At 34.6% G+C, this 13,336-nt stretch overlaps 1 protein-coding gene across 2 annotated transcripts in view; it reads right to left on the reverse strand.

The window, feature by feature from the left end:
* Nucleotides 1-352: 352 nt before the first annotated feature.
* Nucleotides 353-13,336, reverse strand: part of LOC145671033 (uncharacterized) — a 32,911-nt gene continuing 19,927 nt past the window's right edge. For both annotated transcript variants that reach the window (XM_081739704.1, XM_081739705.1), the window contains exon 2: nucleotides 353-5,295. In XM_081739704.1, coding sequence (XP_081595830.1) covers nucleotides 3,354-5,295 — 1,942 coding nt within the window. In that variant the 3' untranslated portion in view covers nucleotides 353-3,353. The remainder of the gene's footprint in view (nucleotides 5,296-13,336) is intronic.

The following is a 13,336-nucleotide window of genomic DNA, read 5'->3' on the forward strand; positions in this document are numbered from 1 at the left end:
CATCCCCAACAGAAACAACCTAACTCAAAAAGAAAGGTTCTACCTGGCTGGAGGAAGGCTTCTTGGGGTGAAATTTTGAAAGTACTATAGTTGTCATCGTGGGCATTTTTACTAGAAGAAACAGTAGTCGAGGCACTGGATTCCTTCGCCGATGTTGTTTATGCAACACTAATACATATTCTACTGTCACAAGAGAAAAATCAAAGTACTTTCCAAAATGGCACGGCAAAGAGACTCGAAACACATTTCGAAATAAGGAAAAGGCTTGGAACTCTGGCGTTCATCTCCATAAATATATATATATATATATAATTTTCTGATATAGGACATCACACAAAAAAACTATTCAGAGGCAAATAGCTAAACTTTATTTCGAAAAATTCAGACACCAGCATAAACATCCCTAAACAAATTTTATCATTTATCAGATACAGGTCTAAAGCTTCTAGCATACTTCTTGTCATGTACAATGATGTATCAAAGACAGAAGAGGAAAGAACCGAAAATTGTAATGAACACTTTTGCATCAAATTTTCAATTGGATAAGCTATTCCACGTGATCCCGTTTATCTATCACTCTTCAAGACTGTGAATTTCTCTTATTTTCTCTCCGGCCTCAGAGAGCCTCTGGCCCGGAAAATATAAGCTAAGTCTTTCTACCTTCTACAACATCTATTATTTATTTTCCACCTTCTCTCATTTTCAATAGATGCTTCAGGGAAAGCTGTTTTCCCTTTTCCTGGAAAAAGCGCGCATCTCTCCCATTTATAAATCTTCACAGCACGATCATGTGTCATCCTAAAGCAATATCTCGCTTTGCTCAAATAAATCAATTATCTGCGAGAAAATCAGCAAAGAAAGACTTTTCAAATTCACCTCTCCCTATATTGTCAGATACCATCACGGTTTCATGTCTCTCTTGCCTCACCAATCTCATTAATATGATTAATTATGCTACACATAGTGTTTCCACCATTACACAACTTGACGCCACCTATTTCGATTTTTCTTGTGCCTTAGATTCCATTAACCATGCTTATATAACTTACAAAATCTTCAAAAGCTTCTGTGCTCATGGGTGACACTTATCTTTGTTGAGTAGCTACTTATGAGGTCTCACCCAAAGAGTCGGATTTGCTATCATTGATTTGTATCCCTCTACTTGTAACATCCGCTGTAGCACAGGAAAGCGTACTTGGAGAATTCTCTTTCATATTGTACATGAATGGCTTCACTAGTTGGGTCAACTGAAATATCAACAGAATCCTCTTGTTTACAGAACATTGCAAAGTCTTGAGATGAGTGTAATGAATGGAAGTTTCCGAGCTACTTCAAAGCGCAATAGATAATAATTCCTTCTGCTTTAACACATGACCCGTAAAAGTTCATCTCAATAAGAGCAAATCCATAACATTTTCCGTTAAAAAAAAAAAAAAAAAAAAAAAAAAAAGTGCATACTTCATACCACACAAATTGTTTGTCTATCACGAGAATCAATAGTCATAAGAATTTCGGAGCTTCTTGACACAAAACTAACTTTTACAGAACTAAATTTTCACCAAGCACACAATCCGTCTTATAGGAATTCTGTACAGATTCCTTAGGAACTTCCTACAAGACAATAATTTCAAAAAAAAAAAAAAAAAAAAAAAAAAAAAAAAACTGCAATATTGTTCGTTTGTCTGGAGAATGGTAGTTCCAACAAACCAAACCGGGATTAACTCAGTTCCATATTTATTCCTTGCAATAGTACGCCTTAGTGAGTCTCGCACACGAGCATTACAAAACACTTAATATTACGAACAATAGATACACAACTTTGTAAACCTCGTCACAAAATCAGTGACGTCAAATATCTGTCTAAACTCACACATGGCGAACTCTGGTCCGAAACACTACTCTCAGAATTTTATTTCCGAACCACCTTCAAGCAAACACACAAAACATTTCTTTCATATAGTACGACCTAAACATTCAATAGTTCAACATTGTTTGTTCTACAGGTTTTCTAAACTACAGAACGAAATATTGTATACACTAATAGACTAACTTCGTTTTCCAGTAACATATAACTCTGCAGTATCGTCATTTTAGTTGATAAACTTTTGTCAGCTGTCTTCAACATTTCTAGCTATCACTTACGATACTATATTATTATTTTGATTGTTATTATTATCATTAGTATTAAGTTACCATCTCTCAAATTTGTGAACTTCGAGAAAATACCTTGCAACACTATTGCAAAGTAGTAATTTTTTCATCTTAACATTTGCTGTAAGCAACGTAATTTTGAGCAAATTTTATCTCACACTTTTGACAACTATGATATTCCGCATTTTGGTTATCACTCGTGTAACCTGACTATATCGTTCATTGTATAAACATGATTTTTCAGAAAATCGTCTCAAGTGGACTTTAAGTAAACCCTTTTCACACTTTTGGACACCAATCTTTTACCTGTATGGAATAACATGTCTCCTCGGAACTGAACTTCGAGTAATTCATTTTTTATAATCTTCACACAAGCAGTTCTTCCCTATTTGTATTAATACATCTGTTGCCAAATACGCAGTTTAACTAAATCGTTCAGCAAAATGTGGGCTTTATATAAATTATCTTTTCATCTGTGTTGCGATGTGTGAGATTTTCATATGTGTTAAAATGTCTTGAGTAACTTGAACGTAGACCAAATACATTTCCACACTTCGCACGAGTGGAACATTGAAGCTTTGTATATTAAAATGTCTCTTGTCAAGCTTGAACGCGAACAAAATCCTATTCCACATTGTTTGTACGTCAAACATCTTGTATGTATTGCCAAATTTCAAATCAAAATAATCCTATCTTTGCACGCCTAGCTTGCCTGGTTTTTTTACTTATGATTTGAGTTGTGATTTCATGTGAAATCAGAAAAAATTACTAAAATCTCTTTTCTAGTAAATTCTAGTTTTCTAAATCCCTTTCCACACTCTTGGCATATGTAAGGTTTTTTGACCTGTGTGGATCAACAAGTGTGTAGCCAAATGCGAACGCCGATTAAACCACACACCTCAATGTTCGCATGTATGATCATTTTCTCCTGTGCAGATTAACATGGGTGTAGACAAACGTGAACGTACCCTAAATGCCTTTCCACATTCCTGGCGACCGTGAGTTTTCCCCATTGTAGACAATTTCGAACGCACACTAAATCCCGTCCATACTCATTGCAGGTGTGAGGTTTTTCTCCTTTGTGGACTAACATGTGTCAAGACAAGTTTTAACGTTCTCGTAATCGCTTTCCGCAGACTTGCATGTGTAATTTTTTCTCCGTGGACTAACATTTGTCTCCCGAATTGTGATCGTTGAATAAATCACCTTCCACCCTTTTCGCAAGTGTAAGACGTTTCTCCTGTGTGGACTAACAAGTGGGTAGTCAAATACGAAAGCCGACTAAAAGCCGTGCCACAATATTCGCATGTATAATCAATTGGTCTTGTGTGGATTAACATGTGTCTAGACAAGTTTGAACGTTCTCTAAATACCTTTCTACACTCTTGGCATGTGTAATGTTTTTCTCCTGTGTGGACTAACATGTGTTGAGACAATTTTGAACGTTCTTTAAATCTCTTTCCACACACTTGGCAGGTGTAAGGTTTTTCTCCTGAGTGAACTAGCATGTGTCTCACCAATTGTGAACGTTGACTAAATTTCTTTCCACACTCTTGGCATGTGTAACTTTTTTCTCCTGTGTGGACTAACATGTGTGTAGACAATGTTGAACGTGCCCTAAATTTCTTTCCACACTCATTGCATGTGCGAGGTTTTTCTCCTGTGTGGACTAACATGTGTTCAGACATTTTTGAACGTTCTGTAAAACCCTTTCCACACTCTTGGCATGTGTAAGGTTTTTCGCCTGTGTGGATCAACAAGTGTCTAGCCAAATGCGAACGCCGACTAAACCCCTTCCCACAATGTTCACATGTATTACCGTTTTCTCCTGTGTGGATCAACATGTGTGTAGAAAAATTTGAACGTAACCTAAATGAGTTTCCACATTGCTGGCATGTGTAAGGTTTTTCTCCTGTGTGGACTGACATATGTGTGGACAAATTTGAACGTAAACTAAATCCCTGACCACACTCATTGCATGTGTGAGGTTTTTCTCCTGTGTGGACTAACATGTGTTCAGACAATCTTGAACGTAAACTAAATCCTTTCCCACACTCTTGGCATATGTACGGTTTTTCTCCCGTGTGGACTGTCATGTGCCTAACCAATTGTGAACGTTGATTGAATCCTTTTCCACACTCTTCGCATGTGTAAGGTGTTTCTTCTGTGTGGACTAACGTGTGTGTACACAATTTTGAACGTACACTAAATCCCTGACCACACTCATTGCATATGTGAGGTTTCTCTCTCATGTGGGCTAACATGTGTCTAACCAATTGTGCACGTTGAATGAATCCCTTTCCACACTCTCCGCAAATATAAGACTTTTCTCCTGTGTGGACTAACATGTGTCTAGACAGTTTTGAACGTTCTCTAAATCTCTTTCCACAGGCTTCGAATGTGTAATTTTTTTCTCCGTGGACTAACATGTGCCTACCCAATTGTGCACGTTCAATAAATCCCTTTTCACTCTCTTGGCAAGTGTTAGTGTTTTCTCCTGTGTGACCTAACAAGTGTCTAGCCAAATACGAATGCCGACTAAACCCCTTGCCACAATGTTCGCATGTATGATCATTTACTCGTGTGTGAATTAACATGTTTGTTGACGCACTTGAACGAATATTAAATGGTCTTCCACGCTCACTGAATATGTGAGGTTTTTCTCCTGTGTGGACTAACATGTGTGTAGATAAATTTGAACGTTGACTAAATCCCTTTCGACACTCGTTGCATGTGTAAGGTTTTTCTCCTGTGTGGACTAACATGTGTGTAGACAAATTTGAACGTAAACTAAATCCCTTTCCACATTCTTGGCATGTGTACGGTTTTTCTCCTGTGTGGACTAACATGTGTCTAGACAATTTTGAACGTTCTCTAAATCCCTTTCCACATTCTTGGCATGTGTACGGTTTTTCTCCTGTGTGGACTAACATGTGTCTAGACAATTTTGAACGTTGTTTAAATTCTTTTCCACACTCTTCGCATTTGTGGTATTTTTCTAGCAAATGCCTTGACAAACGTGACCGATTTAATTCTCTGCCAAATTGCTTCGAAGTATAAGATTTCTCATCTGAATAAGAAATTGTTTCCTTTAATATATTAAACATATTAGCTTCTCTTTGAAGAACAACAATGTTATCTCGCCTGTAACAAAATTAATAAACAAGGAAATGTGTATTGATGTAATTAATAAGTAACAACAAATATATAAAATCATTCGTTATAATTCATGATAGAATTACGTTTATTTTTTTTCTAGTACATGAAATCTTGAGGAACTATGGTACCGAGGAGCATCGAGGACTTTCCACATCTCTCCACTCTCAAAATAAGATGATATAGTTTGCTTACTATTTCAAATTTTGAATTCCTTTAAATGTACGATATCAGAGTTAACTCAAGTACACACCAACATTGAACAGAAATTCGTTTCACTAAAAAAATTTATCTATCCTTAATTTTTGTGTCAGAAAATTTAAAAATTGCAAGAACATGTTGCAACTGCAGCTACAAGAAACTGCTATCATTATGACAATGAAACAAATTAAGGGTATAACATCTTTTGAAGTTTTGCACAAAATACGTAAGATCAATCCGTATATTAATCTCTGTGTGTTTTTAATATAATCACATACTTTGAGAAAGTAAATTTTAATAGGTCTGGAATCTTTCCGTCTATTGATATATACCTTCGTGGTTACATCTGATACATATTTAGGCCCTCTTATTACATAAATACTTTTGAGATGTGTTGAGCTTTCAATTTCTTGTAATTTTTCTTTCTTTCTTTCTTTCTTTTTTGATATGGATGATATTAAGATTGCAGAACTCCTTGTTAAAGTAATATGTACAAGAATTAGCACCTTCGTCACACTTACATTATTACTAGTGCTTGTACGTTTGTGCTCAGGACATAGAATTTCTAACAACCTCGTGTAATGCTATTCGAAGAAATGAAAATGATACACTGGGTTTGGAATCCTCCTATTACAGGTTTTTTTGCAAACAATGCCCTTGACTTTTATTAACATCGTGAAACACTTTACCAATTATTGTTTTTTGCGTTTAAAGTAAAAAGGGTGTATGAAGATTAATGATGGAAGAAAATGGCAGAAATACTTTATGCGTCAGATTATAGAAAGAGGAAACTAAACTGCTTGAAATAAATTATATAATATATGTCGATTGTCTACATTTAAGTGGCATTCGATCGTGTTACATTCATTGAAATGAGTAGCATAAGGCCGGGAAGAGGATTATATATGTACGTCAAAAATGATAATCTGACGGGTCTCTTTCCTTAAAGAGCGGACAGTTGCACACTACTTTTTTCACTTTTAAAAACTGTTGCGTGCACCAGTGTTTCTGAAAATACAACATTCCAGAGGGCGATTACGAACTTGATATCCAGCAAATCTGGCATTAGTTAAGGAAATAGGTGAATCGATTGAAATCAAATTTTATACGGCAGTTAGTCAGACCAGTATCTGAGCTATAAACTTCTTTCTTTCTTTCTTTCTTTCTTTCTTTCTTTTTTTTTTTTTTTTTTTTTTTTTTTTTTTACCTTACTGTCATTAGAGTGAAGATCCTACAAGTAAGCGATTTTAAAATTTACGCTAAAAGCAGACCATCTGACGTGTCGAATAGGTTAGGAAGGTGAAATTTGTCATACAAAATCTTTACTCAGAACCAGTTAGCAAGTAGTCTACGCCTTAAGGGATGAATACGGGCAATTTCCGTAGATTTCTTAATATATAATTTTACCATATGATGTAAAATTAATATATAGTGTACAGAACTCTATCATGCATTGTCTCATGTAGTTAAGTCATCACAATTTTGCTAGCACAAAACAAGTTTTAAGAAAACTAGGTTTTCAAAAGGATGTTTATAAATTAAGGTGTAAACCCCATATCACTTCAAATCAATTTATAGACTTCTTTAGATATTTTAACACGTGCCACATTATAAACAGGAAAAAAGTTTGTAGTATAGATTCAAAAATTATTTACAGAGAACAAAGTATTTTCATCATTTCTCTTTCATCGTTTCTGGACGTGCTTCTTTACTTATGTGCAGCATTTTATTTCTTGCGAAAAAAACATCATGAAATCACCATCTTTTCCTCAGTAATTCACATTAATATTACCAGTTTGATTTCCGCGTTACTACATTAAGTATGTCTACGTATTTTTAATGGCGTGATACATAATAAACCTTGACAGAAAAAAAATTACATAACACTATGTTCCTAATGTCGTCTTGAACACTGGCCCTTTATAAATCCTTACAATGTAAAAGCCACAAAAAAATCAACTTTAAAATAGTTTTAAGAAAATCGTTTCCCGACTTTACCAACACATTAAGAAAAAAGTGCATTTTATTTATAATATCACAGTGAAAGTCCATTTTCTTTGCAGAAATGCGTCCCGAAACTGGTCGACATCTCATTGATGTAAAAATTAAGATCGAGATCCTACACAAAACCCGAACCACAGACAATAAGCATACGTTTGCCCCAGGTTGTAATTACTGAATGATCTATGAAATTTCAAAATTGAAGTTAAGGATTCGTTTTACGCCCATTTTGTTGCATAGGTCGCAACCTGCTGCAATTATTTGCAGCAAACGTGAACTTCATTTGAAGATTTTATAGCAATTTTCACTGTGGACTTTGAGCAGCAAATGTTAAAAGCTCAAGAAAATAAAAATATATATACTTCACCTTAAACTTTAGTATACGTTCAGGAATATACGAAACTCATTCACCTGGTGAATAACAATTCCGGAAATCCCACAGGTCACAAATTTAACTTCTCAACTGATATCATTCTGCACTAAACCATTCCAACTTGGATTATTATCACTCATTCTTAGTGTCGTATTGTATTAAATTATCTTATCCTTTTTGATATACCAAACTTTCACAAAATTGTACAGTTCCCATGTGTACTACTGACGCAAGTGAAGTGATTGCCTATCGTAGATATATCAATTTCATTATTTGTGTAAAAATATGTGATATTTTATTACTGTAAATGATAATTATACATATAGTGACGTAAACTTTTTTCAATCATTTCACACTAAGTAAGTTATTCAAAATTAGCAATCTTATTCTGCGTCTTAATTACCATATGCAACCCTTTCAGTCTAAAATGTACACAATTGTGCAGATAGATAGAATCACGAATATATGCAGTATCGGCTCAACATGCACAATTGTGCAAGTTAATTTTTCCGAAAGCTACTAGTTTAAAGAAAAAAATCATATTTACGAGGATAAGTAGATCATACTAGATTAGGAAAAAAGTTTTTTCTTCTTTCTTTTTTTAAATTCTTTTTGAAAAATTGTCCTGGTGGAAAAGGATATAATTAGATACCCTGGACTTGTGACAATCACTTTCAATTGACGATTAGGTAGAAGAGAAAATCATTCATTAATCGATTTGATATTTCTTGAAAATTATTTAAGTTTAGATGACATTTTGTAAATCAGGTCAACAGATATTTTCTCCTTGTTTATCGATTGCAAGTAAAACTGTAGCTGTGTGTTAGGTCTATTATAACAACTATATTCATTCCCTTGATTACAGCAACAAAAAACAACTACATAAATTATACATTTAAAGCAAATTTCTCCTAGAACGTGATATTACTGGTATTAACCCTTAGAAATTTACAAACCTGTAAAATTTCATGAGATATATCAAAGTGTTAAGAACGGGCAAAACTTTATTGACATAATTATTCATGCACTAGGTTACTATATCATTATATACAAAAAAAAAAAAAAAAAAAAAAAAAAAAAAAAAAAAAACCTGATCCAAACGGGAATCATGAACTTACGCTTTTATTGTTAGTGTTGGCCTTTACGAGAGAGCTAATATATTGAGGTTTTCTTTATAAGCTAGTCAGTACAGGGAAAGAAGCGGGTAAAATATTCCATACAAATAGAAATAAAGAAGTGTCTAAAAATCTTACAGAAACATTTTGTTTACACTAAGACAACTATCATGATCGGGTTCAAAACGTTACAAAATTTGTAAAATATTTACGTTTATGAACAAGTGAAACGGTGTTACCGGAATATATGAAATAACGAACGTAAATGTCAGAATGGTAAACACTTGTCGTGGTTAAAACATACATCACTGAGTGATAGACGAACACAATAACAGTATTACTTTAGACTAGGAAAATATCTCATATCAGCATAAAGGTTTAAATTAATGGCAGTGAAGGACAAAGTGTGAGGGCGACATACTTTTTTTTTTTTTAACCACCCACATAATTTCTGCCAAATATTCGTTCCATAGCTACAACTTTTGTATGTATGACTAACAGTATCTATCTGGTGGGGTGTATTAAAATGTAAATACCAAAATTAAACAAATGAATATCGTTTCACAGTGTGAAAATAAGACTTCCAAAATGTGCGTTCAATACTCAACCTTAAAGTAGTACATCTGTAACGACTGGTTGCCAAAAAGTAACAAAATTGAAGATACAATCTGTCCCCTGGATATATCTTAAAAAGCTATTACTTGCTACCCGTTACTCGTTTACTTCTACAGAGATAAATATTGAAAAAAATCGTTAATTTGAAGCACTTCCAGTTTGAACAGAAAGTTAAGGAGCGAGGTAGAATGCCACGTTGAGATGCTGATCCGATCGAAAAAAAAAAAAAAAAAAAAACAGCTCCTCGATACGTGTTATCATTTTCGTTTCATAGGTGACGTACAATTTTAGCCACTTCCGGTTTGAATAGAGCTTCAACGAGAAAGATAGATAGTTTTCAGGTAAGCCGACTCGACTCCAGAGAACGATATCGCAATATATCTTACCATTTTCGCTTTACAGAAATCAGTATTTATATCGGAGGTAATAGTAACTTTTAAGCACTTGCGGTTCTGATATAGTGCTGTGAATAGTAGAGATATGTTAAAACGTGTTAGATGATAAAATGTTTGCACAAAACGCTTCTGACTAAATCACCGCGTTTGTTTCGTGACGATGAACATCGAAAACAGAAATGGTTTATTCTAACTACTTTCTGTTTGAATTCAATTTCAACGAAGGAATAACTGATTCGGTTATATGCTATATTTTTTGTTCTGTGGCAATAAGTTGAAAAATATATTGAAGCCGGATGTAACAGTAAACTTGGACGATGTTCGTTTCTGGTAGAGTTCTGTGGGTAATAACGATACGATCAATTTGAACGTTGAATTGTTTGCAGAAATCCACCTTTCGCAATTTACCTTTTCCGTTGTGTGGGGATAAATGTTGAAACTGGAAATGGCTCATTTCAAAGGCTTACGGTTAGAACATATGGTTGACGGAGGAGATGGGCCTATTCTTGAGGAGCTGAATAGATTGTACGGAACCGTATCTCAATATCTCTTATTGTCCATACTCTACAGATATCAGTATTGAAATGACCAGTTTAGATACTTTTAGCAACTTCCGATTTTGGGAAAATGCTGTGGGTTGTAATATGTTTACTCCAAACCCTGTATCGGTTGTAAGAATTGTTTGTTACTGTCTTTTACAGTTTCTGTCCCATGATGAAAAATATTAACACCAGAAATGGTTAATTTCAATCGCTCCGCTTTGAATAGGGGTTAATAGAAAATGTGGAACCTTATCTTACAACGCTCAGCTCGTTGTGGAAACGCAACATAATAACTCTTCCTCTAATCTATATAGAAATAAGTATGGAAAACTTAATTAATATTAAATTTGAGCCACTTCCAGTTTTAGTAAGGCGTTGCTATGAGTCATGTTATGTTTGACGCCCAATTGTTTGTTGAAATACGTCTTCTTGCTATGTTTCCGTTCCCAGGCGAAAAAAAAGCTCAAATCGAAAGTGGCTAGTGTTAACCAGGTTTGATTTGAATAAGATCAAACGTATGCTTGAGATGCTTCGTCCAATGCAAAAAATCGCTTCCAGATAGCTCTTGCAGTGTATATTCTACGGAAATAAATTTTGAAACCAGAAATACTAGTACTATCCAGGAAAGAAGTGGTATGTTGTTTCGAGACGTTGAATTCTTGGCAGCGAACCGCATTTCCTTCCCTGTTACCGTTTTCATTGTAAAGGAATAAACGTTCAAAGCGGTATTAGTAATAGGGAATTAGAAAAACTGCCGGTTACAGCAGAGCGATGTAATCAGTCATTGTGAGGTGTGTATGGACACAGGATCATGTGCAAACAATCAATTATCAACTGATTTCTCGTTATCAGTTACAGTTTGGTTTTATGGTTTTGTTCGTTAAGTCTGAAACTAATGGCTAGTCTGAAGAAATTTCTGTTTGAGTAAAGGCGAAATTGAATCCATTCGAGGGGCGCTGAAATATTTATAAGAAACAGTATCATGACAGCATTTAGTGTTTATTCTATACGGAAATCACTTTTGAAACTGGACGGAATATTAAAGTTGAACTATGTTCATTTTCTTTGAAGTACATTGGATAGTCATGAAAGTTGTGTTAAGTCGCTGAATCGTTTGGAAACAAATGCTTTATTACAATATTCGTTCCATACGGATAAACGTTGAAGTTCGAAATGGTTAATTTGAACCAATCCAAGTTTGAATAGAGAGCTAAATAAGAAGGGACCAATTTTTTGGAGGATGAACCGATTGGAAGAAATTGTTTCTCAATATTTTTTAAACCATTTTGCTCAGATACCAGTTCACAGACGGACGCACGAGCAAATCCGTTCTAGACGACTGCCGTCACTTACTTACGGCATAGTTTTAGTCCAAAAGCATCCGTTTGTATTCATGTATGTTACGATCAACAGCATACCATTGAGACTTTGTATATGGTTCAAAAAATTAGTCGTTATATTAAGCCAGATACGAAACGATTTCTGGTGACTGTTCCAAAATTTAGTGTAAAAATTTGTGCGTGTTCAAATAAAACATAATTTTAATACTATTTTAGTGTAAATCTTTCTTTTTTTTATCAGGATAATAATCCATAGGTCATTTTAGAAACTGGTGCTAACACATAATGAGTTGCAAAATACGTGATTGGAAAGAGCGTGTACGTCCAGAAAACTGATACCACCGGCACCAACAGTGAGTAAAATGTTTTGCTGCATAACACACACTCGAAGTAATTTTCTGAATAAAGGAAAAATAACGCATTGCTGTGTAAACAAAAAGTGCTATGGCACCGTTCTATATTTTCTGCAAGCATAGCCTTACCTAATCACCGCTAACCAATGACCACCAACATTGAAATAAATAAATAATTATTAATAAATGTGCGCATATACAGATCCATTTTGAACAAAAAATACGAAAGTGTAAACATATATAACGAAACTTAATTTAACCCACCCTTATCAATGAACAAATTATCTAATTAAATCAAGATGTCGTAAATTAGTATGTAAGAATCTCCGTATTACACACGGCATACCCCTTAAAGGCTACAGGAATAATCCACGCAGTCAAAGGAAAGAAACAGAAGTCTGAAGATATTTGAACAAACCTAGCCTCCTCTAACTACTGGTCAAAAAAAAAAAAAAAATTAAGATAATCTAAAAGAAATGAAAATAAAAGTTAATAACAAAAGAATGTGTTTTGAGAGTAAAAAGTAACTTGTAGCAGTTGACATTTGATCGATGGTTATTTCATAGAATAACACGACACTGTACCTATGTTCTCATGTGAGAGCTTGCAAATAGAAATTTCGTAGTTTTTTTTTTAACACTGCAAGTATATTACCTAACAAAGCTACGAGATGTCATTAGCACATGGATTAATGGTGAAAATACCTCCTTCAAGAGCAAGGACTGGCTTCGTAGGTTTATGAAATTACCTTTCTAATTATTTTTAAAGAACTAGTGCTCATATCGTAAATTTAGGAAAGGACTCTAAATCCTTGATTCTTTCTTGTTCTCCCAAACCGTACGGTGGTGGGCAACATGCAAGTTTTGAAACCTTTCCCTCCCTTGGGAGATCAGTTTTATACCTTGTAAAGTCTCTTCTTCATAACTAACTATATATTGTATCCGTGGTCTTCCTCTTCATGATATCCCTATTGTCTTTCCTTCTCAGTATGGTGAGCCAATAGGAGTGCCGAATAAGATGACCCAACATGCTATTTTTCTTTCTCCTATTATTTTCATGATCTGTCGTTCTTCATTAGCTTCTTTTAGTCCTTG

The sequence above is a fragment of the Thermobia domestica genome, chromosome 15 (assembly GCF_964235325.1).
Source record: "Thermobia domestica chromosome 15, izTheDome1.hap1.1, whole genome shotgun sequence".
Lineage (NCBI taxonomy): Eukaryota > Metazoa > Arthropoda > Insecta > Zygentoma > Lepismatidae > Thermobia > Thermobia domestica.